We start from the raw sequence: 26,543 nt of genomic DNA on the forward strand, positions 1-26,543 counted from the left end.
AATAATTGTACCCTTTTCTTAGGTGCAATTATCCTGATGAAAGTAATTAGTCAACACAGCTACTTAAGAAGGAGCCCTGCATTTGGAAGAGATTCAACTTATATGTACCATGTGGTAGGGATTTAGCTTGGCACTGGATTCAACTTGGCAACATGCACAACTTCACAGAGGGCTCCTTGGTTGTTTTTTTCTCTCTTCCCCATAAAGGTGATGTCCCAGGAAAATCCATTGCAAAGAAAACATACTTACATGTATTAAGACCAAAAGTGTATCTGTTGTTCTGACAAAAATTATTTGTATGCAGTATCTTTTAAATCCACATAACAAAATAGGATTCTAATTTTGCTTTATTCTCTCCTGCCTGACTGCCAACTCACTGGACCATCAGCTAATATTGTACATACTCATAAGTCTCTCCCTTGCCATCAACTATGCATTTAGAGTTTGGATTTTGCTAATACAAATAGAGGAAAGCAACTCTTTAATGATATGATATCTGAAGCAATTTGTGAGGGTGGAGAGTTCCTATCAAATTTTAAACTCTTTAAATTATTCTTGAACAGTTTCTTTCTGAGTAAACAGGTAAAGAAATTATTTCAAAGACTCTCAAATATCCACTGCTAAATTTTCCAGGGGTGATGGTAATCTTGATAAGGATTTGTGTTGCACAGGTGTTTGCATTGGTCAAAATTTAGTGAATGATCACTTTATTTCAAAGGCAAAGACTTGAAACAAATATTGAATTCTAATGATATGGTTGCAAAGTATTTATGGAGAAAGTTACCAATGCCTGCAATTCAACTTGAAATGCATGAAAAATAATATGAGTTATTCCTCTACCTTTCCCCATTCAACAGATATCCACATCTTCTGGTGCAATGCCAAGCCACATCCCCAAGACATGATGATGAAGGTTGGAGTAAATAAATTTGGCCGTATTGGTCACCTGGTCACTAGGGCTGCTTCTAACTCTGGCAAAGAGGCTATTTTCACCATCAGTAACCCCTTCATTGACCCCAACTACATGGTCTACGTACTCCAGTATGATTCCAACCACAGCAAATTCAATGGCAATGTCAAGATTGAGCACAGGAAACTTGTCATCAGTGGAAGACTTATCTCCATCTTCCAGGAGTGAGGTTCTGCCAATATCAAATGGGGTGATGCTAGTGCTAAATATGTTGTGAAACCCACTGGAGTCTTCACTATCACTGAGAAGGCTAGAGCTCACTTGAAGGGTGGGGCCAAGATGATCATCATCTCTGCCCTTTCTGCTGACACCTCCATGTTTGTGATGGTTGTGAACCATGAGAAGTATGACAACTCCCTCAAGATTGTCAGCAATGTCTCCTGCACCACCAACTGCTTAGCCCCTCTAGCCAAGGTCATCCATGACAACTTTGGCGCCATAGAGGGACCCATGATCACAATCTATGCCATTACTGGCACCCAGAAAATGTGGATGGCCTCTTTGGGAAGCTGTGGCATCATAGCCAAGGGGCTTCCCAGAACACCATTCCTGCTTCTACTGGAGCCACCAGGGCTATATCAAGGTCATCCCTGAGCTTAATGGGAAGCTCACTGGCATAGCCTTCTTTGTCCCCACCGCCAACATGTCAGTCCTGGATCTGATCTGCTGCCTGGAGAAAGCTGCCAAATATAATAACATCAGGAAGAAGCTGAAGAAGGCATCAGAGGGCCCCTTCAAAGGCACCCTATTGTACACTGAAGACCAAGTTGTCTCCTGCAATTTTAACAATAACACCTGCTCTTCCACTTTCAGTGCTCGAGCTTGTTTTTCTCTCAATGACCACTTGTCAAGTTTATTTCCTGGTATGACAATGAATTTGACTACGGCAACTGGGTGGTGGAACTTATGGTCCACATGGCCTCTCAGAAATAAGAGCTCTGTGGACCACTAACCCCAGCAAGATAAAGAGGAAGAGAGAGTTCCTTAGCTGCTGGGGAGTCCTTGTCCCAACTTATCTCCCAACACACTGAGAATCTCCCAACCACCACATAGTTTCCATTCCAGACCCCCTGAAGAGGGGGAGGAATTTAGGGAATCCTACCTTATCATGTGCCATTAATAAAGTATACAGTACCCAGCCAAAAAAATAATATGAATTGCTGGATGTATATAGGGATGGATAGACAGTTATATGATAAATCAAGTAGAACAAGATGTTAATAGTAGAATCTAGGTCAAAGGTAGAGGCGTGTTCCATGAAAAATTATTAAATTTTTCTAAATGGGGGGACAATTCAATTTATCCAGTATTTATTGAGTATCTCTCTTGGCAAAGTTTGGTGCTGGGTATGAGATTTCATTAAGATTCCATGCTTAGCAATCTCCCTCTACTCTTAAGTATGGCTAAGTGCAGCAGCTCTAACCTCTCTCTTTAATTCCAGTTCCAGCAGGAAGAATATAGGCAAATGTATCCCAACACTTTGGGATTCATGGATCGATTTATTTGGGCCACCCTTCCTTCCTTCCTCCCTCCCTGCCTCACTCCATCCATGTATCCATACATCAGTCTGTAGTCTATTTTTCTGTTTGGCATGAAGCATTTCAATAGTGTTTAAGAATTCTACAATCAAGAAGCTTCAAATGTAATGGCAATCTCAGCATGAAGTCACTATTCTTGCAAGTTCCACTCTGACCTTGTTTATTCATACTTTCAGATACAATCACTTCAAAATGAGGGATGTGATGTAAGATATATGAAAATATACTTGTGTGCATCTGGAAATCTTCAAAAGTAGCATTTTTAAAAATTTTCCTGGTAATTTCTAAAGCCACAAAATATTCCAGTCACAAATAAAAAACCAAGGCTTTCCTGTGGGAAACTTTAGAGAAAACCTAACAAAACTTTCCCCAATTGGAGTAAACCATTAAATACTTAAAAGCATTTTAGTAGCATATAAAACCAAACCAAGTCCTCCGAAAATCATGAGGCCAAATCAAATAAGATTTAAAAAGTCCCAACTGAATGCATCTCACCCAGGTCCTGCCAAGGGAGTTACTGCTCCCTCCAGAGCTGTCTCCTTTTTTTTATTGGTTTTAATTAAGTTTTACAGAATAAATTAGTTCACCATATTTGAATCACATTTGCACACAGCGATGAAAAGTTCTTCTTTCTCCCTTCCAAATCAGGGCTTTACTGCGGAAAAAGCAATCTGTGTGATGCAACCACGACTGAAGCTCCAGTCAATAAAAAAGTTCAATGAAGTGAGAGGGAGAGGAAATAGGAAAAGGAACCAAAGAGGAGGAAGCAGAAGCAAAGGAAGCAAATGGAAAACAGGAAGGGGAAGGAAAAAACTAGGGAAAGTAGATGAAGCCATAGGTAGGCAATGAGTTGGTACTCTTAGTTAGAACCAAATGCTAAAAAAACGTTCTGTGAGATTCTAAACATGTCTCTGGTTCCCTTTGCCTCCACTTCAGAATCAGTAAACTACTAGTTGAAAGGCTTCATATTCCATCTTTTGCCATCAGGAATAAGAAGTGCCAGGTTCTCTGTGATCCTAAGAATTAATGATCCAGATCCCAGGTTCTTGGCTTTTTAAAAATTTTATTTATTTATTTATTTGAGGAGGAGGGGTAAGAAGGGTAGAAAGAGGGGGAGAGAGAGAGAATCTCAGGCAGACTTCATGCTGAGCCTGGCTGGAGCCTGGTTCCTGGACTCCATCTTACAACCCTGAGGTCATGACCTGAGTGGAAATCAAAGGTTGGATGCTCAACTGGCTGAGACACCCAGGCACCCCTATGACTTTTTAGTATCATCTACAATAGGAAAAATATTTCTCACCTATTTCTGTTTTGGTATTAGAATTCCTGGATGTTTTTCTTTACCTGCTTTTGCCTCCATTTAGGCATATATAAAGAAAAACAAACAAGCAAACAAACAAACAAACAAAAACCCCATGTTAGACTAAAGAGAGAGCTTGAAACTTAGAGAGGCAGGTCCTTCCAAAGATGGTGCTTGTCTTTCTGTCTTTATTTTCCATTTTGAGAGTTAGAATGACTCTGACTTGTGTTTCAAAATGATTTTGTCAATTATACAAACACATTTTTTTAAAAGGTTTTATTTATTCATGAGAGACACAGAGAGAGAGAGGCAGAGACATAGGCAGAGACATAGGCAGAGAGAGAAGCAGGCTCCATGCAGGGAGCCGATGAGGGACTCGATCCCGGAATCCCTGGATCACACCCTGAGCAGAAGGCAGACACTCAACTGTTGAGCTACCCAGGCATCCCTACATACGCATTTCTGAAAGTATCATAGGATTTTATTCATTGAGACATTTAAGTTTCATGGTACATTATGGAAGTGGGAGATGAAGGGAGTATTGCAGTTTGGAATACTGGAATTTTCCAGTATATAATATTCCAGAATATAATCCTGGAAACAGACACTGGGATGGAGATTAGTATGCAGGGAATTGTGGAATGTTTATGGGATTGACACCTGTATAAGCAAATGGAAAGAAGCAGGATTGGGCATAAGGTCGGTTTAGACTGTGATGGAGTCTCAATGCAGGTTTTAGCTAACTCATGGGATGACCTTCCATAGTTGTTCTTTTGGGGATCATAGGCTAGGCCCCTATACTTCTGTATTGACTAGTGACTGGGTGTGAGTGGCTCCATGAGACAGCATACTGTTTGGTGAGACAGCTCTCTCTCACAGAGGCACTGCCTGAAGAGGGCTGGAGGCTGAGATAGTGCTCACCAGCCTCATTCCTAGCAACTGCAGAAATAAATCCTGCCCTCCTAGAGGGAGATTTCTGTATCCACTATAAGGGGCATGTTTTTTATTTTTTTTATTTTTTAAAAGATTACTTATTTATTTATTAAAAAGAGAGAGAGAGAGAGATCACAAGCAGGGGAAGTAGCAGAGGGAGAGGGAGACAGAGAAGCATGCTCTCTGTTGGGCAGAGAACCAGATACGGGACCTTGATTCCAGGACCCTGGGATCATGACTTAGCCCAAGGCAGACCTTAGCTAACTGAGCCACTTGGATGCCCCAGGGCACTTTTTCTTTTTCCTTTTCCTTCTCTTATTCTATGTTTCCTAGGTATAAGGCAGTCACAATCTCACATGGTTCTTTGGGTCTCTCTACAGGTATGTGGTTAGCCTGGGCTGCTCCTTTTCAGTTTTTTTTTTTTTTTTTTCCTGTTTCAGGTTGGGTCTCTGAGCAGCTAAAGCTGTGGCTTCAATGTTCCTACCAGCTTATCTTTTACCTTTGGTTTGAAATTGAGAAAGACCAATGTGCCTCGATGGGGGAAATTCCACCTACTAAGATTGCTAGGTGGGGGAGGAGCAAAGTATGACCCATTAGTGAGAAATGTACAGGTACTGGATTGGTTTCTGCTAATTTTTCTGATCTGTTGGCTTGTGCAAAAATGGATGGTAGTTGTTTTTCTGTTTCTTGCTCGTAAGGAATGTTAATATGAGTTTCAAGTCAACCCACTGGTGGATCTATATATTTTCCTTGGAGAGCTTAAGAAGGGCTCACTAAATAATATTCTTTCCCACCCATCAATCTGTGTTAGGAAGATGTATGACTGGTATCTAAGGCGCTGTCAGTATGTTATTTTCCATGTTCCTCTCACATGTCAAATATAAAAATACAGCCTGTCAGTGTAAATGTGATATGGGGCATTGTTCAGAGAGACTGTGAAAAATCCTGCAGTGCTCCCTGATTCATCATTTCAACAGCCTAATCATTTCATAGCCCCGTCTAAACAAAACAGTTAAGGGCATTCCGACTTCGGGGGTACTGAATCAGGGTTGATTCAAAAAGGACTGAGAGATCCCATGAGAAAAAAATGTTTTGGAGAAAATGTGAGAATCTTTGTCTTTGTCCTCAATTTCATAGTTACTGATCTTTTTTGGAAGATTGTTTATCAGTTAATTATTCTCCACCACACCCTGCACCCTGACATTTTGCCAAAGCGGCTGGGAGGCCTCGTTAAATCAGAATTTCTACTTTCAGCTCACCTGTCACAGCTAAAGGCTCCCTCAAATGCATTGACATCGATTAATATTTAATGATTGAAAGTAGAAATATTGGCTCAGCACTTTTTGCTTTTTCTTCCTTTAAATTAAAAAAAAATAAAACCCTTTAGAATGGACTCTGCTTCATGTGCACTCAGCTCTAGATTTCTACAATGTGAAATTTATGTGGATGTCAAGAAAGGGTAAAAAACCCCACAAAAAAACATCTCGCCCTGTAGAGGGCAATATGTGCTCCAGAAAAAGCCAAGCCTATGATGGAGAGAAAAAATTAACATTTAATTAGCACTCAACTCTGTTAGGCACTATATTAGGTACTTTCCATAATTCATCTCCAATAGTCACAACACACCTACAAAGTAGGTATCTTTATTTCATCTACAAATGAGGAAACAGCTTCAAAGAAGTTAGAAAACTTGCCTGAGGTCACATACTCAAGTGACAGAGTCAGTATTTGAATTTGCGTTGTTTGGCCGCATGATCCATACTCTTTCCAGACACGGGTTGCTTCTCTGGGAACAGGAAGCCTAAACCTGATGGAACCAGTATCTTATTTGACTCTCGCAGTCATTTCATGTCTTTGTGTCTCCATTTTTCCATCAGTGAAATAGGCTATAAGCCACATCTTGAATTCTAATTTGGGCTCTTTTAGGACATTGAGATTCTGATTTTAAATCAGGTTAGCTCTTAGTTTATATGAGCAATACCTTACAGATAATTTCTTTTTATGGCATGCAGATGAAAAAGGAGACTAGGAAACATTTCCTTCCAGGGCAAGTAATAACATATATAAACATGCTAAAAAAACACCTTAAAATATGGATAGTGTGCATTTTTAGAGAGATTGATCATCACAATAATGACAGTGGAGAAGAGGCATGCTCGGGTAGAAAGGCTTTGGATCAGACATAAGTTAAATTCTGCCTCAGACAGATAAGTTAAATTCTGCTTCTGGTTCCCATTAGCTCTGAAACTGGGGTGAGTTTTGTAACCCTGACAAGCCTTGGTTTCCTCATAAATAAGGTATGAATAATAATGACTACCTCACAGAATTTTCGTGAAGAAGGGAAGAGGTAATATATTTAAGGCGCCTTGAATAGTGTTTGGCACATAGTGGGCACCTGGGAAATGAGAGATTGGTATTATTAATATTAAAAAGGAAATGTCAATCATTATCAACCTTCATAAGTATACCAGGTTAGTTCAATTTTGTCATTTGTTGACAGAGAGCAAATAGACACATGCCAGAAGGGAACCTATAGATGAAGGCACAAAGGAGTCATTTCGATAACTCAACATCCTAGATTTAGGAAGATTCATGAACAGTGGGTTTCAGTGAGCAAAGAAGGGACAACTTAATTCAGCTCTGAGGGTCAGAAGAAACCTGCTGAAGGAGATGCCTGCCCTGAGTTTTAAGGCATATGGAAGGTTTGCCAGGAGTTGTGGGTTGCTGGCTGTGCTACAAAGTCTATTTTCTCCTAGGTAGAACTGGAGATACCCCTTTGCATATGCCCAGTTTGAGACAATGTTACCCAGCTGCCTTTGCAGCTTGGTGTGTTCTTTTGACTAGTTATCATCACTGCTTAATGTATGTACAGTCTGCATCCATTGCTTAAAAGAAATGGTGTATTCACTTACCCTACATGGACATTTTGGTTGTTACAACTAAGACAAAACTTTTCAAATTGCGTACCTTAAATAAGAGCAGTTTAATGTATATAACATACACTTCAATAACATATAAACCAAATAACTAGGGGAAAAAAAAACAAAATAGCTCACCCTTTAGTGTTTCTCTTTCTCCTTCCTATGAGCTGGGCTATAGATATGATAGTGATGCAGATTTGAAAAGGCAGTCAGAGACAACAACCCAAGAGATGTCAGAGCAACAAGATAGTAGGCATCTGGGTCATGCTAGCATTATGGTGCAGAGCTGCCGTGATAGCTTGGAATTTTTCTTTGGACTGGCAGATGAGGGAGATACTGCCATCTATCTTATTTAAGCCGTTGTTTGGGGTATTTTTGTTACATCAGCTTAGTCTATACCCTAACTATACGACATCAGGCAGCAATACCAATAATCACTTAGTATTTCTCAAAGGTTTGTGAAGTGTCATCTTCATTGGAATGACCTGGGATGCATATTCAAATGCAAATTTCAGACATCATGAAGCCAAATTCTCGAGACATAGTAAGGCAGGGAATTTGCATTTTAAACATGCTTTTGAGTGAAGTCTATACAAATTAAAGATACAATGATTCCAGATTATAAGCTTTCTTCATTTTTAGGGCCTATGGAAAATGTTCCAAGACAGTAAGTAGACAGGCATTGACCTTTTGGTATTTGTAAGTAACATTATACATAGGAAGTCATGAGAGTAAAATCAAGAGAATTTTTCCAATTATGCCTAGAAATTTGTGTAAAAATTATTGTTAATATCCTTTTAGCTTTGCTACTACTTCAAACTCTGATCTATGGATAGCAGCTTCAACATCATATTAGAGCTTTCTAGAAATGCAAAATCTTAGCGCAGACCTACTGAATCAGAATCTGCATTTTAACAATACCAATAGGTGATTCATATGCATAAGGGTTTTAAAAACAGAGCTTTGTAATCCCCCTGGAAATAAGTCTCTGAATGAGGTCCACATTTATACAAGTGGCACCAATACTTGAGAATTCAATGAGCAACCTCCAAAATGGTACAGACAATTCTAGAAGTCAATGGGTATATAATAGACTCAGAAGTGGGATTCCTGAATCATATGGTAGTTTGTCTCTCATTTTCTAAGGAACCTCCATACTTTTTCCATAGTGGTTGTACTAATTTATGTTACCACCAGTAGTTCCCAAAGAGTCCCTTTTCTCCACAACTTTGCCAGCACTTGTTACGTCTTTCTTTTTGATAACAGTCATTCTACAGTTTGGAGGTGCTATCGCATTGCAGTTTTGATTTGCTTTTCTCTGATGATTAGTGACGTTGAGCACCTTTTTCATCTACCTCTTGGCCATTTGTATATTGGAAAAGTATCTATTCAAGTTCTTTGTCCATTTGTCAGATTAATTGGATTATTTGATCTTTTTGCTATTTAGTTGCATGAGTTCCTTGTGTATTTTGAATATTAACCCTTGACTGGGTATTTGGTTTGTAAATATTTAATTTCATTCCTTAAGTTCCCTTCTCAATTTGTTAATACTTTCTTTTGCTGTGTAGAAGTTTTTTAGTTTGATGTGATTCCACTTGTTTATTTTTGTTTTTGTTGTTCGTGCTTTTGGTGTCATATCCAAAAAAGTATTGCCAAGGCCAGTGTCAAAGAACTTTCCCTGTATTTTCTTCTAGGAATTGTAAGTCTTATGTTTAAGTCTTTAATCTATTTTGAGTTAATTTTTGTGAGTAGTGTAAGATGGGGTTCAATTTCATTTTTTTGCATTTGAATATTCTATTTTCTTAGTATCATTTATTGAAGAAATTATTTTTCTCTATTGAAAAAATGGGTTTCCCTTTTCAAATATTGGTTGACTGTATATCCATGGTCTATTTCTGGACTCTCAATTCTATGCCATTGGTCTGTGTGTCTGCTTTTATGCCAGTACCACACTGTTTTAATTATTATAGCTTTGTAGCATAGTTGAAATCAAAATGTGTGATGCCTCAAGCTTTATTCTTCTTTCTCAAGATTATTTTGGCTATTTAGGTTCTCTCATGGTTCCATATGAATTTTAGGATTATTTATTTACTTCTGTAAAAAGAAAAGTCCTTGACATCTTGCTAGGAATTGCATTGAATCTATAGATGGCTTTGAGTGGTATGGACATTTACGAATACTCATTCTTCTGATACTTGAATATGGGATATCTTTTCATTTATTTTTGTCTTCTTCAATTTCTTTCACCAATGTCTTAAATAGTTTTTGAGTGTACAGATTTTCCATCTTTTTAGTTAAGTTTATTCTTAAGTATTTTATTGTTTTTGATGCTATTGTAAATGGGATTGTTTTCTTTATTTCTATTTTGGAAACCTTGTTGTTAGTATACAGAAATACAACATATTTTTTTGTATATTGGTGTGTCTTCTATAACTTACCTGAGTTTTTTAATTAGTTCTAAAGTTTTGGTAGAGCCTGCAGGGTTTTCAATATATAAGATCATATCATCTGCAAACAGATAGTTTTACTTCTTCCTTTCTCATTTGGATGCCTTTTATTTCTTTTTCTTGCCTGATTGCTCTGGATAGGATTTCTAATACTATGTTAAATAGGAGAGTTGAGGGTGGGCACCCTTGCTTTGCTCCTGATATTTCAATGTTTCCCAAATGAGTATGATGTTAGCTGTGGGCTCATCATATATGGCCTTTATTATATTGAAGTACAGTCTTCTATACCCAATTTTATGCAGAGATTTTTTTAATCATGAAAGTATGTTGAATTTTGTCAAATATTTTTTTCTGTATCTATTGAGATGATCATATGATTTTACTCTTCCATAATAGTAATGTGATATATCACATTTATTGATTCATGTATGGCAAAGCAACCTTGCATTGCTAGGGATGAATCCCACTTGATAAATGTGTATAATATTTTCAATGTGCCGTCGAATTTGGTTCACTGGTATTTTGTTGAGAACTTTTGCAACTATATTCATCAAGGATATTGGCCTGTAATTTTCTTATAGTGTCTTTATTTGGTTGTGTTTTCAGGGTAATGCCACTCTCATAAAAATGACTTTAAGAGTGGTTTCTTTTTCAGTTTTGAAGAAAGATTCAATAAGATTGTTTTTACTTCTCTTCTAAATGTTTAGCAGAATTCATCAGTGAAACTACCAGTTCTGAACTTTTCTTTGTTGGAGGATATGTTATGATTAATTCCACCTCTTTACTAATTTTTGATTTGTTCAAATTTTCTATTCCTTTATGTTTCCATCTTTGTAGTTGTATGTTTCTAAGTATTATTCATTTCTTCTGGGTTTTCCAATTTGTAGGTATATAATTGTTCATAGTAGTCTCTTATGACCCCTTGTATTTATGTAGTGTCATTTGTGATGTCTTCTCTTTCATTTATAATTTTATTCATTTTAGTTTTTCTCTTTTTTCTTAGTTTAGCTAAAGGTTTGTCAATTGGACAATCTTTTTAAAGGATTAACCCTTAGTTTTGTTAATCTTTTCTATTGTTTTCCTATTCTCTATTTATTTCTCCTCTAATCTTTATTATTTCCTTCCTTCTGCTAACTTTGTGCTACCTTGTTCTTTTTCTAGTCCCTTGTGGTGCAATGGTAGTTGTTTATCAGAGATCTTTCTTTTTTCTTAGTGTGTGTGTTTATAGGTGTTAGCTTTCCTCTTGGAACTGCTTTTTGCTGAATCCCATACGTTTTGGTATGTTGTGCCTCCGTTGTGTTTTATCTCAAGATATTTTTCATTTTTCTTTCAGTTTATTCTTGATCTATTTGTTATTAAAGATCATGTTGTTTAATTTCCACGTATTTTTGATTATCCAGATTTCCTTCTGTTATTGATTTCTAAATTCATATCATTGTGGTCAGAAGATATACTTGATATAATTTCTATCTTTTTGATTCTATTGATATTTATTTTGTGGCCCAATATATATGATCTATCCTAGAAAATTAATATTGCATGTGCACTTTAGAAAAATTCACCTGTTTTTTTTTCAATTAGACATTTTTAACTGCATTTTTCCATTGATATCTGGAATTCATCATGCATGTTCCCTGTAGTTATGACAAACAAATGTGAACTACACCATCATGTGTCAGTGGACATTTCAAGTACAACATACTAATTTTCTGCTCAGGCAGAGTTACTGTCCCTATCTTAGGAATAAATGTTCATTAAAGGTCCTTTAAGCAGGTCACTAGGTGGTTTATCCATAATTACTTTGACCATATTCAATAGTTTGATTTTTTGAATGGACTAAAAGTCCCTAAAGGATGCCCTGCCTTTAGTAGGCCAGTCAGGTGCTGATTTAGCTTATTATTCACTGGAGATGAGGTTTGTATGTTTGGAGAAAGATTATTAGGATTATCTCTTCCCATTGTTGAGGGTTGGTGGTGTCAGAGGATTAATTTAGAAGTCCTTTAGGGTTGAGGTGGAGAAAAACAGGTCAATATGAATTAGTCAATTGTTAATGATAATAATAATAATTTACACAACTGTAACCATAGTATTAACACAATAGATTATTTATTGAATATTTTCTATGAGTCTTACATATATTACCCCCACTAAATTCTCCAAAACAATATGATAAATTTGGAAACTGATGCTTAGAAAAACTAAGTGATTTGTCCAAGATCATATAGCTGGGTGAGTGGAGCAGCTGGTATTTAACTTAGGTTCATCTGATTCTAAATGGTCTCTTTGCATACAGTAAGATGTGACCTCTCAACAAGTCATCCAAAACCATAACACTAAGCTGATGACCAATTTTGAGGTGCAAAGCCAACAAAAATACAGCTAATTAAGATGTGAGAAGAAATTAAGTGAGTGAGATATAAGATCATGTGGATGAAATCTGAAGGTACAGGTTAATTTTATTTGATGGACAGTCATGGGAGTTTAACTCTTTGAGGTCCATTTCTCCTTCTTGTAAGCACCTTAGCTTTTGTGGGAGATTTACCTCTTTCCCTCAGGATTCCATGTGGTGAGATCCTAACCAGGAGTCCTCCCCCTATTGATAAAAGAAATAGGTTTGTGATCTAAAGCCTACTGGGAAAAAAAAAAAAACAAAGCCTACTGGACACTCTCTCCCTGAAGACTGAATCTTAAACAGAGTAACAAGTAGATATGGCATGATCAGAGTTTAATAACCTGAAGGTTAGCCAGATTCTTTCTTCTGTGAGTTCATTCCTCTAGTTCCTACAGTCCTTGATTCCAGGTTTCCAGGTTGACACTTCTGTCTCTTTCAAACTTGGTCTCCAACTTGCCTCTCAACTCTCTGATTTCTGAGAATATTTTCAACGTATTTCCTTTGGCTTAAATCAACTAAAGTGCAATTGATTGACTGTAACCAAAGAACCCTGATTGCCACACCAGAATTGTATTTTAATCCACTCCTTATGCCCTTATGGGTAGGTCAGAAATATTTAAGATCTGACTGAGAAATAGAAGTGATACTTCTGCACAATACTGAAAAGGAATTATTAAAATTACTTATAAATAAAAGCAAATTAATTCGTAGGAAATAGGTATGAATTTTTGAAAGGAGGGCATAAGATGAAGCCAGGGGTCATCAGTTTGAATAACAGAACTTTTCTACCTATCATTTGATGACACAGTCTTTAATTCAGTACATATGTTCTTAAAATTTCCTGCAAAACAGAATTTCAATTAAAAAAAATTAAAGCGAACACTTAAAAGACATTTCAGCAGGGGTTCTGCAGGGCTTTGACCATCAAAATAATCAAAATGGAATTTTTGGCATTGGTTCACATTAGGCACTCCTTCTTCCACTTGGAGACCTGAACAAGGAGGTCGGTCTTTAAAATAATGATCATAGAGAGTCAGAATACCATGCAGTTGGGGAAAGGAGAAGGTTGCAGAGTCATTATGGATAAAATGGGAGTAAAAGACTGCTGGACTCTGGCAGTTAAGACTAGAAGCTCTACCTGTCAATGAGTATTTCAGCTGAGGTATAACAAGGGTATTCAGCCTACACCCAAGTCCACAAAGACAGGTGTTGAGGAAAATTCACATATTTTTTTCTATTGGGGAAAAAATCAATAAAGATCTTTCCTTGTTGATGGAAAAATAAACAGAAGAACAAAATGAACTATGGGGAAATATCAACAACCATGAATCATAAAGGAAGAAAGCACTAGCCTAAAGACTTAGAAGAAGACCAGACCTCAGAGGATGATTTGTTATATTAAACAGAAGAGAATTTTAGAAAATTGGAGCATAAGCAGTAGAATGCAAGACATTGTGTCCCCATGAAACAGTAATAGAAAGTCATAATGAGAGACATTGGTTGAGATAAAATGAAGATTTGAGTGAAGAAAGGATTTTTAGGATGCCAAAAACTAAACATCAGGATAAAATTGAATAGCAGTAAAGAATAGTACAGAGCTGATACAAAAATAGACACATAGATCAATGGAACAAAATAGAGAGTCCAGAAATAAACCCATAATTATATGCCAATTAATCTTGACAAAGAAGGCAAGAATATACAAAGGAGAAAAGATATTTTCTTCAATAAATGGTATTGGGAACACTGGACAGCTACATGTAAAAGAATGAAATTGGACCACCTTTTAACACGTTGAAGTGGATGAAAGACCTAAAATATGAAACCTAAAACCACAGAAATCCTATAAGAGAACACAGGCTGTAATTTCCATGACATTGGTCATAGCAACATTTTTCTTGGTATGTATCTTAAGGCAAGGGAGGTAAAAGCAAAAATAAACTATTGTTGACTACATCAAAATAATGCACGCACACACACACACACACACACACACGGAGTATTATTCAACCATGAAAAGCGTGAGATCTTGCCATTTGAGACAACATGAGTTCCATCCATGAACTAGAGCATATGCTAAGTGAAATAAGTCAGACTGAGAAAGACAAATACCATATGATTCTACTCATAAGTGGAATCTAAAACAACCAAAAAGAACCCCAGAATCAGACCTATAAATACAGAGAACAAGCTGACGGTTCTGGGGGGCTGGAGGGGATGGGAAACATGGGTGAAGGGGAATGGGAGGTACAGGCTTCCAGTTACAGAATGAATAAGTCACAGGAAGAAAAGGTACAGCATAAAGGAATACAGTCAATGATATTGTAACAGCAATGTTTTGGGACAGATGTTAGCTAAACTTGAAGTGAACACAGGACAATGTCTAAATTTCTCAAATCACTATATTGTACACCTGAAGCTAATGTCATGTTGTGCATGAACTATACGAAGAAGAAGAAGAAGAAGAAGAAGAAGAAGAAGAAGAAGAAGAAGAAGAAGAAGAAGAAAGAAAAAAGAAGAAGAAAGAAGAAGAAGAAGAAGGAGAAGAAGAAGAAGAGGAAAGCACAGACACTATAGAAAATGAAATCAGTGACTCATTGAGCAAGCTCCAGAACTCTTACAAAATGCAGAGGAAAAAGGATAAAAAGATGAAAATAATGGAGATGATTGTGGCTCTACAAAGCAGACTTCAGATGAAACTGAATGACTTTCAGTGTTAAAGAGAAGGAAACAAGCACAACTGGAGATGAAGCAATAATCAAAAACACACGTTAAGTAAAAAGCAGCTTCTCCCAGTCCTCCAAAGACAAGTATCAAGAATAGGAGGATTCACTGTATGCTGGACAGAATCAAAGAAAAGAGAACCACACTTGAACATGACTGGCCAAAATGTTTGAATTAGAAGAATAAAAATAAATCCTACATTTGTCCAGGCAGAAAGAAAAATGTTGCCTACAAAGCCTGACCTTAACCTTTCTATAATAGCAAATGTCAGAATTTGAGAAAAATCTTAGTGCTTTTGGATGGAAAGTTTGTAACCCAAGAATTTTAAAAGCATCCAGATTGTCTTTCACGTGTGACAGCTCTAGAAAGACCTTCACCATTTTCCAAAGACTCAGAAACTGCTCGTTGATGTGATCCTTCTATTTAAGCATTCATTTAAAAATATACTGAAACCATGCTGGAGATTTAAAAAAAAAATGAGCAAGAAGAGGAGTTCTAGGCATTGTGTTGATTAAGTCACACTTTGCATTCTAAAATCAATAATAAATTGGATTTTGTAATTGGAAGCCTGAGGGCGTTACGTGGCTTAGCTTAGCTTTATGGCATTTCTCTCTCTGCACTCTTACCTTTTCCACTTTTTTGGCACCAGATGTTACTTGTGAGCTGTATCATTTCGTCTGCTGTGCTCCTTTTCTGGTGAAATCCTTTGCAGGATTCATGGTACTCCTCTCTACAAGTGCTTATTGACAATGGATGACCTATGTGCAAGGTTTAGTAAGAGAGCCCAAAAAATGACTAAACAAATCATTGGCCTTTGTTCTACACAAAAGTAAAGCCAATATCTATATTCTGGTTATTTACAATGCCAGAAAACTTGAATGACAGCATTTTGTATGTTTCAAACACATATTGTACGACTATTTCTTGGGATTTAATCTGGAAAAGATTATAAACAACCCAGTGGAAAATTCTATCACCAAGGCCCTCTTCCCAGCTGTTCCTCACTTTAACTGTATAAAACATTTAAATGTTTTAAAACACTATGAGAAAAATGCAGCTAAATGTTAATAATATTAACTGGCAAGTGGTAGGATTTGAGGTGATTCCATGTTTTTTTTTTCCCCTTGCGGTTTGCTGTAGTATTTCACAACTGAACATATTTTACAGTTATAACTAGTAAGGAATCGAATTTTAAAAAACACAATATTTAAAGGATATAAATAGGAAACTCACAAAAGCAGATACCTGAGTGACCAGGAAACATGAAAAAATATTCTGCCTCAGAAGAAATCAAGGAAATTCAAAATAAAACCTCAATATATATTTTCATACCCATCAGAATGGTCAATCAATTTACAAGTTTGGCTATACCTTTGATGGTGAGGATATGTATGGACCTCTCATGTCCTGTAAAAATATAAACAAGCACAAGCTTTTAGAGATTTAATATGATGGTATCTAGAAAAGTGAACAATGTACACATTCACAATCCAATTACACTTTTAGATTGTCACAGCATTGCTTATGAGGACAAAAATGTGGAAAGGAAAAACTGGATGAAAAATTTGTGGCTTATTCTATATTGTAATTAAAATAATTGAACATGAATTACAAAGAACACAATGTGGAATAAATCTGAAAAATATAATACTGAGAGAGGAAATGCAAGTTAAAAAGGAATATTTAGAGCACAATCTCAATTTTATAAGTTTAAAAACATAAAAATAAAACATTTCTTTATTTATGGATATGACATATGTAGTCAAATTATAAAAATATAAAGGAAATTATAAATTCAAGAAGGTGTTTATCTTTGGGGACGAAGGGAAGGGATGTAAAATCGGGGAGGGGAAACTCAAGAGACATTAACCATTCTACACTGTTTTTACTTTCTCCTTGAGAAAACATAAAAATCTGGGACATGAATATGAAGATGTTAATATTGGCAAAGCTGATGCAGTAGGTAGGTACATTTTATTTATTGAAATACTGTAATTTATTTGCTTGAAATATAGCCATAGTACAAAGAAAAATAAAATTTTAATAATATATTTTGCTTATAATGTGTCTTTCTATAAATATAAACATAAAGTATGTATTTATAATTTTAGTGTCCCATATGATTATAAGCAGATAAAATATTTATAGCACAGAGATTGAAAGGAAATAAAATAGAAATCAAATACTGGTAATATTTGGAGGATGGGCTCTATATAATTTTAAATTTTTTTATTTTATTTTCCTGTATTTTTAAAATGTTCATTGGGTTCATACTATTTTTATAGTTTAAAACATAAAAATGTATAGAAATATGATAAAAATGTATGTTTGAGCCCTGTGTAGGATCTTTAATGTCATGCTAAGTTTTAACTTTATCCTACGGACTACTATTTCTCCAGGTGTGACCCTTGAGATGCTAATTTGTGTTCCTGGGAAATATAAGGGTTCCCAGGTCAATAAGTTAATGAAACTAGCTCCTAATCACGAAGATATCTAAAACCTCATATAGAAAGTTACATCATTACAAGAGAGATTCTGGACGTTGGAAGTGGCAGTGTTGGGCAAGATAGATTGGAGGTGATGAAGAATGGAGTCTGAGAAGCCAAATTGCAGTAGATACAGAGTGTGTTAGAAGGGCTTCAGTACATCACTGATGACCTTAGTCAATCATCACCACAATCATGTACTTAACACACAATAAACACTTATTTCCCACATATCTAGGTCTGCTGGGATTTGGCTTATCTTGTCCCACAATGTAGGTTAGATCAGGGTCTGTTCTCATTGTCCTTAAACAAGAGATTACCCAAGATATGTTCTTCCTATGGCAAAATACAAGCCTATTTCAAGTCTTGTGTCATGTCAGCTCATATCCCATTGGCCAAAGCAAATCCTATGGGTGACCAAACCCAAATCAAGAAGACAGGGTCTTATATTCTACTTACCATGAGGACAAAGCAAGTCACATGGCCAGGCTTAGCATCAGAAGGCTGAGGAAGCATATTCCTCCCAGGAAACTGGGAGTTGGGGGAGGAAATAAATATCTGCTGAACAATAATCTCATCTATGGCCCTGTTTACAAAATGAAGAAAACACAGCCATTTTCTAGATAGTAGAACTCTGAATATATTGAGGTCATCAACGTGGGCTTCATCTCTGAAAGAGGCCAGGGATACCATGAAAGAGTAGTTTCAGCATGGCACAAACCTAAAGGCAGTAGAGTGATGCCAAAATGCTACCCACACCTCGTTTGTTCTCTAGGTGTTATAACAAGTGTCTTAGAGCACAACGTGTCCAGGAATCAGGGAAAAGAATATTGCTAAGAAATTACAACAGGATCGTGAGAGTTTAGCCCAAATCATTGTGCCTGGCAGAGGTGACCAGATGAGTAAGATGTTCTTCTTTCACATTCCACACAGCTTTCCTCTTTCAACGTTAATTGATAGTTAGTATTCAGAGACATGACCAAGTCTAGATCTTAGAGAATAATTTCAATCCCCAAGGGAAAAAAAGGAGTGATCTTGAATATTTTGAAATAATGTGGATTAAAACTGTAGGATCAAACAACCTGTCGCATTTTTAGGTCCTTAATATTTTTATTCAAAAATGCTTTGATGCTATGTTCTACATTTAATACCCACAAAAAACATATGGTAGGGATTATTTTTTCAGTTGCCATCTCCACATACTAATTGTGTAAATAAGATACAACTTCTTACATGGAGGCACGGTCTCTTTCTTGCTTTAAAGAGTAACAATAAAATATATTTTGAGGTTCTGTTTTCTGGCCAGAAAAATTTTTAAAGAAAAGGAATCATGTCAAGCTGTGTTGCAGAAAAAAAAATGGAAAATGAAGAAATAACTAGAAAGAAACATAGAAGTGCCTGCCCTGTGGCCAAATTATAAAACCAGTAAAATGTGTCCATGGTACTTGGTTCTCATAAATGTCCTGGCCTTTTCCTCACTGTCACAGTTCAGTGACATCATGGTCCCTACTCTGGCACTGGGGACAGAGAATCTGAAACTCATTCCCATCATGGGATAAATGGCTTTTAAGGATTCCTTCTTTAAACACCAAAGTGAGAAATCTATGATGATCAGAAAGACTGGGAAAGGCAGGTGGGGGAGCATTTTGGAAGATGAAGATTCTTTCAGTATGTATAATATACTATCAGGAAGGCACCAGATATGTTCTACCCATGGAAATACATGTGTACATGACATATTTAGTGCCTCACTGAGTCTATAAAGAGCATTCAATATGTAGTACTAAAAAAAAAAAAGAAAGGGTGCACAAGACAAGATAGTCTAGATTTATGGCATACCTCTTATATGGAATGTGATCCTATTATTTTAAACATATAACTCAAGACAAAAACAAAATACATAGAGTGGTAAAGATATGAAGCTTTGAGAGATGGAGTATCAAAAATATTACTAATGTTTAGCATTAACTTTTATACCTGGTTAATCACTTGTTGAGCCTCAACCTGAATGAATATCTGCCTAGAAATTCTTCTAAGTACTAGTAGCTGTGTCACCTAAGTTAGATTGTTCATTGATGTTCATTCAGCAAGTAGTCCCAGATGAGTAATTATGAACAATAATAATGATGATTATAGCATCATTTATACAAAGTGGTCTTAGGAAACTATTAAGTAGTTTTGTTTTAGAATCATCTAGTATCAGCCATGACTGGAGGGATAAATTTTGGATGGTCACATTACCTTTAGGACTGAGTTCTACTAATTTGTCTATTCATTCAGCAAGTAGTATTGAACATTTACCCTATATAAGTCTATGCTAGGTGTTATAGGTAATGCTAGAGGAAAACTATGCAAATATTTTCTTATAGTGAAATTACAATATAGTATGTGTGTGTATGTATATATATGTATATATGTAAAATTTAAATGCTATAAGACAAGTGTATCCAAAATATTAAGACCCTACTGCTCCCAAGGTCCCCTTGGTCAGGGCCAGTAGGTGTCCCCCTGCCACCAGGGGAGAAATGACCCCAGCTGGCACTGGCTTGCCCGAGAGTATGTCTGGTTCTTGATTCCGTACATGATCTGTGACTTCTATGCCATGTACCTCTGTGAGTGGTACCGAACCAGAGACCAGAACCACAGACACTCCCTCACCACTTTTCGAAACTTCCTAAGTAAAAACCACCTCATGGTCATGCACCACACAGTCATCCTGTTTGTCCTTGTGCCAGTTTCACAGAGGCTTAGGGGAGACCTTGGAGACTTCTTTGTTGGCTGCATCTTCATGGCAAAACTGAGCACTCCGTTTGTGTTACTGGGCAGAGTCCTGATTCAGCTAAAGCAGCAGCACACCCTTCTGTACAAAGTGAACGGAATCCTCATGCTGACCACCTTCCTTTCCTGTCGGATCCTCCTCTTCCCTTTCATGTACAGGTCTTATGGCCAACAGCAGGGACTCAGCCCACTCTGAGTGCCATTCAGCATCCCTTTACTGCAATGTGGCCAATGCCTTCCTCATTGCTCCCCAGATCTACTGGTTCTCTCTGCTGTGCAAGAAAGCAACCCGGCTCTTTGACACCGCCCCAGCCAAAAAGGATGGCTAATCGCTCCCAGGAGTCAGGCAGTGAGGGTACCTCCTCACACCAGCTGCCTTCTCCACTCAGTATTCCATGAACCATATTGTGCCCTGGGTGGCCTCAGCCTTTTGGGTATTGATAAGCAGATAGATGGGTTTGTTTTTCTAAAGAACGTTCATATTACCTCCCTCTTCTAACCTGCCCCTTTTGCAAAAGCACTTTTTTCTAAGTAACAACAATTGGATCCTATCAGACCTCCATTGGCAGCAAGGTGGTTTTAATGCAAGCCCAAGGATCCTTCCTTGGGTCTTACCTCAAGGGTTCTGGGAGGTAGAAGCATGGGTTGTGGAGACAAGTGGACTAGGGTGATAACTGTCTGGGTACCCACCTGGCCCTAAATATTGGTGGCTACCCACCTTTCCAACCACTCAGGGCAGTATCTACGCTTACTAGGCCAATGGCAAGTGATGACTTGGTTCTTGAAATAAGTTCTCTCCTCGTGATGTTGGCCCAGGAAAATAATTGTAGGTAGGTAGTTTTTTATTGTGTACTAGATAACCCCTTGGTCCCATGCCTTATCCTGCCATCCACTTGCCAAGATTGAACTCCTATGTCCACTGACTTCCATTCAGAAGTCTCACTGGCACAGGGGTAAGGGGCAGGGAAGGGGACCTGAAGCACATGAGTAGGTGGGGAGGCCGATAGCTCAGCGCCATTGTAGGCTGACTTGGGAAGACCAGCATCAAACTTGTGAGTTTGTTGTAAGGCCACAAAAACTATTCCTTTCTTAGCATGTCCCCTTAATCCCAGCTTTCACCATATCCAGACGCACAGGATGCTGTTAAAAACTGTAGGGGTAAAGTGACATGGTGCCTATCAAGCTCTTTCCTGGGTAACACCACTCTTTGACATTGTCCGTTTCATAGGACATGGAAACGGGCTTCTGTATTCCAAACCATGAGAGGTCTCGTCCACACTGCCTCCCAATAAGCCAGAGCTTGTGTTCCAAAGCCTGTTCTTAAAGGAGCATACTGCCACTTTGCCACAGAAGGCTGGAGAGTGAGAGTGCGAGAGAGCCTTGGCCAAAATACATCCTGTGGACTGACTCACCTACCATTTGCAAACAGGATCCTCTGGTGCCAATACTAATTGTTCCTTATCTAGGATGGGTTTTAGAAAATGCTACCAAGAAGGTTTTTTTTTCAAGTAGTAGTAAAAATCTAAATGTTAAAAAAAAAAAAAAAATTAAGATGTCCAAAAGAGAGAAGGGCATTTTTGGTTAAAGTGTGTAGGTTAAAAAGAACAGGAGTGGAGAGGATTGAGAGTTTATGTGCAAGGGAGCTTTGAGGCTGGGGTGGAGGTGGGGGGATGGTAAGGCACCACAAATTAATGCAGCGTTCCTCACAAAGAACTGAGTAAAACATTGGTATAGTTGTCAAATGGTGAAAAGTCCCACTTGACTGTGTCACAGGTTAGGTGCAGGGGAGTGGAAGCAGTAAGTGTTGGGAAGATAAATTGGGGATAGAGCACAGAAAATTTCAAATTTCTAGATAATGGGATTGAACTTTATTTACAAGATACTGATGAGTCACTGGATCTCTTTGAGCAGCTGTTTGGCATGACATAAACTGTTATTTGGGAGGATTACTCTGGCATTATGGATAGGAGGGAAAGGAGAATGGCTTCAGGCAGAATTAGAAAACTGCCCCCAGTAGTTCAGAGCACCCCCATATCCCTAAGAGGTAATCACTGGGAAATGTAGCTGAATGGGGAGGTGGTTTTGTACATACAAAGCACTGTGGGAGCAAGGGGACTGAATTTGATAAGACCTAATGATGCTGGCACAATCTGATCATTACAAGCCACTGATAGTAACAAACCAGTGTTCGTTTCCAGCACAAAGATTCTAAAATGAGAACATGGACAAAAAGGGCAAAAAAAAAAAAAAATCCAGATTAAAATGGGATTGGGAACTGGAGAAGGGAGATCTTACAAAGTACAAAGCCATATTTTTGAAAATTATTTTGAGAAAAAAACAGACTAAAGAGTTTAGAATCATGAATCTAGAAATTATTTTAGCCTCTCCTTCCTCCTAAAAGTAGAGAAAAACTCATTTACTTACATGTGAGCAAAGGAAAAAGTATGCAGTCTAATAAAGAGAATGAGGAACAGAATAAATTCCCCATGGCCTGGGAGGCACATGGAAAGAAATGCCCATAAAACAGATGAAAACTGAAACCCAGAATTTCAAAGTGGGCTGAAGGAAACCAAGTAAATGGTAGAAGCCGTGACAATAAATTGCAAAAGGAAGAACTCAAAAATGATATGATTAAGGAAGGTTTTAAGAGAGAGCTTTTTCTCAACACGATTAAAAAAAACTAGAAATAAAATAAGATCATTTTTGTAATGAAAATGAGCCAAGAGAAAGACAAAACAAATAAACAGAAACAATAATGCAATGAGAGAAATAGACTGTGTGAAAGGAAGAAAGTTTTAAAAATCAAAAAGGTATGAAAAAAACATTTAAAGAAAGCGTCTGAGAGAAAGGGATGATTCAGAAAAGTCAACATATGTTCAATACAGGAGTTTATTGCCTAGAGAGAAGGACAGACTGCAGGGTTTGTGGGTAAAATTCATGTGGTTTGTGGACTTCATTGGGAAAAATATGTCTACATTTTTGCTAACCTCTAGCTGAATTTAATTTTTTCCTTTAATCAATATGCATGCACCAATATACAGTGGTATTAACAGTACCTGTGACTTTGTCACCAGAAGGAATCATAAATGTCATCATATCAAATTATAATTAAAATAATATTTCCAAATATTACTTATGTTCATCACTTTTTCAAATTTACAGTGGCTCTTATAACTAGATCTAATTATTTAATATGGTAATAAAGAAGTAAATAGATCATTGTATCACAATTTAAAAATATTTTGAGAACTATATTTCAATATAATTAGCTTCCTTTGCTGTTCTGTGTATTCCATTTTATGCATTTAAAAATATTATTCTGAGAATGGGTCTATTGGTTTTACCAGACTGCTAAAAGTTTCCACAGTATAATAAATTTTGTGATCTCTATTATATATCAGGAAACTCTGAAGGGAAATTATAATTCCAAAAACTTTCTTGAGATACAAGACAATTTGAAATTACATATTGAGAGGACTAAAAATTGTCCCATAATAACCAACACTATCCTGTAAAGAAAAATCATTTGGACATCCCAGCAAAAAGACCAATAGAAAGAAAGTTAGATTGCCACCAGTATCTTTAAAAGCAACACTTTTATGACCAAGGGAAGTATAGTAACATATTTAAGAAAGCTAAGGAAAGAAAATGTGGGCCAAGATTCTGATGTTCAGCCAAAATGACCTTTAAGTATAAAAAGCCTCTGGTAAACTGATGTAAACATGCAAGAACACAGAGAATATTGTTCTCATATGCTTTTCCTAAGGAATCTACCAGACCACAATGAAATAAGAATGGAATTTAAGAGTAAGCATTTTCAAGCTTTTATAGCATTTTGACATTGCCATGACATCCAAGCACATGAATCATTTCTCTAGCAATTTATTTTCATTGTACTTTACAAAAGTATTAGTCCATATAAGATAGGGGGAAAGTTTAACTCCTCATACTAAAATAAAGGCTTTATACAATCAAATTTACTATAAGGATATAGAGAACACTAAGTATAAATTTATCTGTAAAATTAAGACTGAAAATCACTATAAGGGAGACAGTGTAGTAATGCAATGTCTATATGCTCTCACAGTGTAGATAATGTGACTGTTTTAAAAATGGGGAATTGCAAATAGGGAGATTATATAAAAGTTACCTTCTAGTTCTGCCCACTGAAAAGACGTAGAAATAGTGACCAAATTATTAGTAATGAGCATTTCTCATATGCAGACTATAGTCTTGAAATACTATTTCCTACTACTTGGATTTGGGTGATTCTGAAGTTAGAATGTCCTAGAGAGCAAGGAAACTATCAAAGATGATCAAGATCATGTCAAAAACACTCAGTAGCTAACTTGGGCTGCTTCCATATTTTGACTATTGTAAATAATGCTGAAATAAACATAGGGGTGCTCATGTCTTTCAGAATTAGTGTTTTTGTTTTCTTTGGGTGAATACCCAGTAGTGGAATTCCTGGATCATATGGTATTTCTATTTTAAAGTTTTTACTTTAACAATTTTCAATTGTTTTCCACAGTGACTATACCAGTTTGCATTCTCACCAATAGTGCATGAGGGTTTCTTTTTCTCCATACCCTTGCCCAAGTGTATCCACTGACAAATGGGTGGATAAAGAAGATATGGATTATTACTGAGCCATAAAGAAGGATGAGATCTTGCCATTTGCAACAACATGGATGGACCCAGATGATATTATGCTAAGTGAAAGAAATCATATAGAGAAAGACAAATACCACATGATTTCACTTATATTTGGAACCTAAAAATAAAAGAATAAACAAACAAAAAGAATCAGATCTATAAATACAGAGAACAAACTGATGGTTGCAAGAGGGAAGGGGTCTGGAGAGATGGGTAAAATGGGTGAAGGGGAGTGGGAGACATAGCCTTCCAGTTAAGGAATGAATAAATCATGGGAATAAGAGGCACAGCATAGGGAATATAGTCAATGATATCTTTTTTTTTAATTTTTAAAGATTTTGTTTATTTAATTCATGACAGACACAGAGGCAGAGACATAGGCAGAGGGAGGAGCAGGCTCCATGCCGGAAGCTCAATGCAAGACTCAATCCTGGGATCTTGCCCTGAGCCAAAGGTAGATGCCCAACCACTGAGCCACCCAGGCATCTCTAGTTAATGATATCTTAACAGTGTTGTAAGGTGATAGAGAGAGTGGCTACACTTGTGGTGAGCACAGCATAACAAACCTGTCTAATCACTATGTTGTGCACCTGAAACTAATATAACATTGCGTGCATACTATACTCAATTAAAAAAAAAAACAACAGTAACAGTAAAAGACTCAGTAGTTAACTTGAAGAGGCTCCTAGTGCTCAAATATGGGTGGGAGAAGCACAGTTAGGAACAGTTAGGAACTTGGAGACCTGATTAGAATGGAAATATAAGGGGGATGGAAATGATGGGTGGAGAATAATTTGTAAAGAAGGGACTTGAACTAGAAGATGTTTAAAATGCCTTCCCACGTGTCATTCTGTCCCTGCAAACTCTTCTGGCCACTTGGCCAGCGTGATTGAGGCATTTACCACTTGTGAGATGAGAGAAGCAGAGGGAAAGACCCCATGCTGTTGAGAGTGACTGGAAAGTGTGGTGATAATCGAAGGGTGATGTCCATCGTAGCTCTCTTGAAGGTACAGCAGACCCTAGGCCTAATCACTCAGCTTCAACTGTTTTCAGGAGGGCTTTCTTTGTGATTACTGCCATATATTATGAGAGCAGTAAGTCAGCTTGGATGATGGTTTACCTATATTTGTTTATGAACTGTGTTCCTCTTGTGATTTACAGCATAGAAGAGATGACGGTCTTTAGCTTTTGAACAGGTTAGTTAGGCCTGGGAAAGAAGATAGCAACTCTAAGAGCTCTTGAAAGACTCAAATCATATACCATTGAGTCCTACTCCCGAGGAAAGAAACACGACTCTTCTTTGATACTATGAGATTCATAATTATTCCTCTCTGAAAAGATATTAAGGGATATCTAAACACATAATGTGTATTTTATGTTCTGAAGCCTTCTTTTCAT

At 37.1% G+C, this 26,543-nt stretch overlaps 1 protein-coding gene across 1 annotated transcript; it reads left to right on the plus strand.

Moving 5' to 3' along the window:
* Window positions 1-1,613: 1,613 nt before the first annotated feature.
* On the plus strand, window positions 1,614-20,818 carry LOC119876180 (TLC domain-containing protein 3A-like). Its single transcript, XM_038533769.1, is given in 4 exon segments — window positions 1,614-1,833; window positions 5,182-5,324; window positions 20,230-20,702; window positions 20,704-20,818. Coding segments are annotated over 4 exon segments (951 nt in total).
* The last annotated feature ends 5,725 nt before the right edge of the window (window positions 20,819-26,543 follow it).

This window comes from Canis lupus, chromosome 4, assembly GCF_011100685.1.
Source record: "Canis lupus familiaris isolate Mischka breed German Shepherd chromosome 4, alternate assembly UU_Cfam_GSD_1.0, whole genome shotgun sequence".
Taxonomy (NCBI): domain Eukaryota; kingdom Metazoa; phylum Chordata; class Mammalia; order Carnivora; family Canidae; genus Canis; species Canis lupus.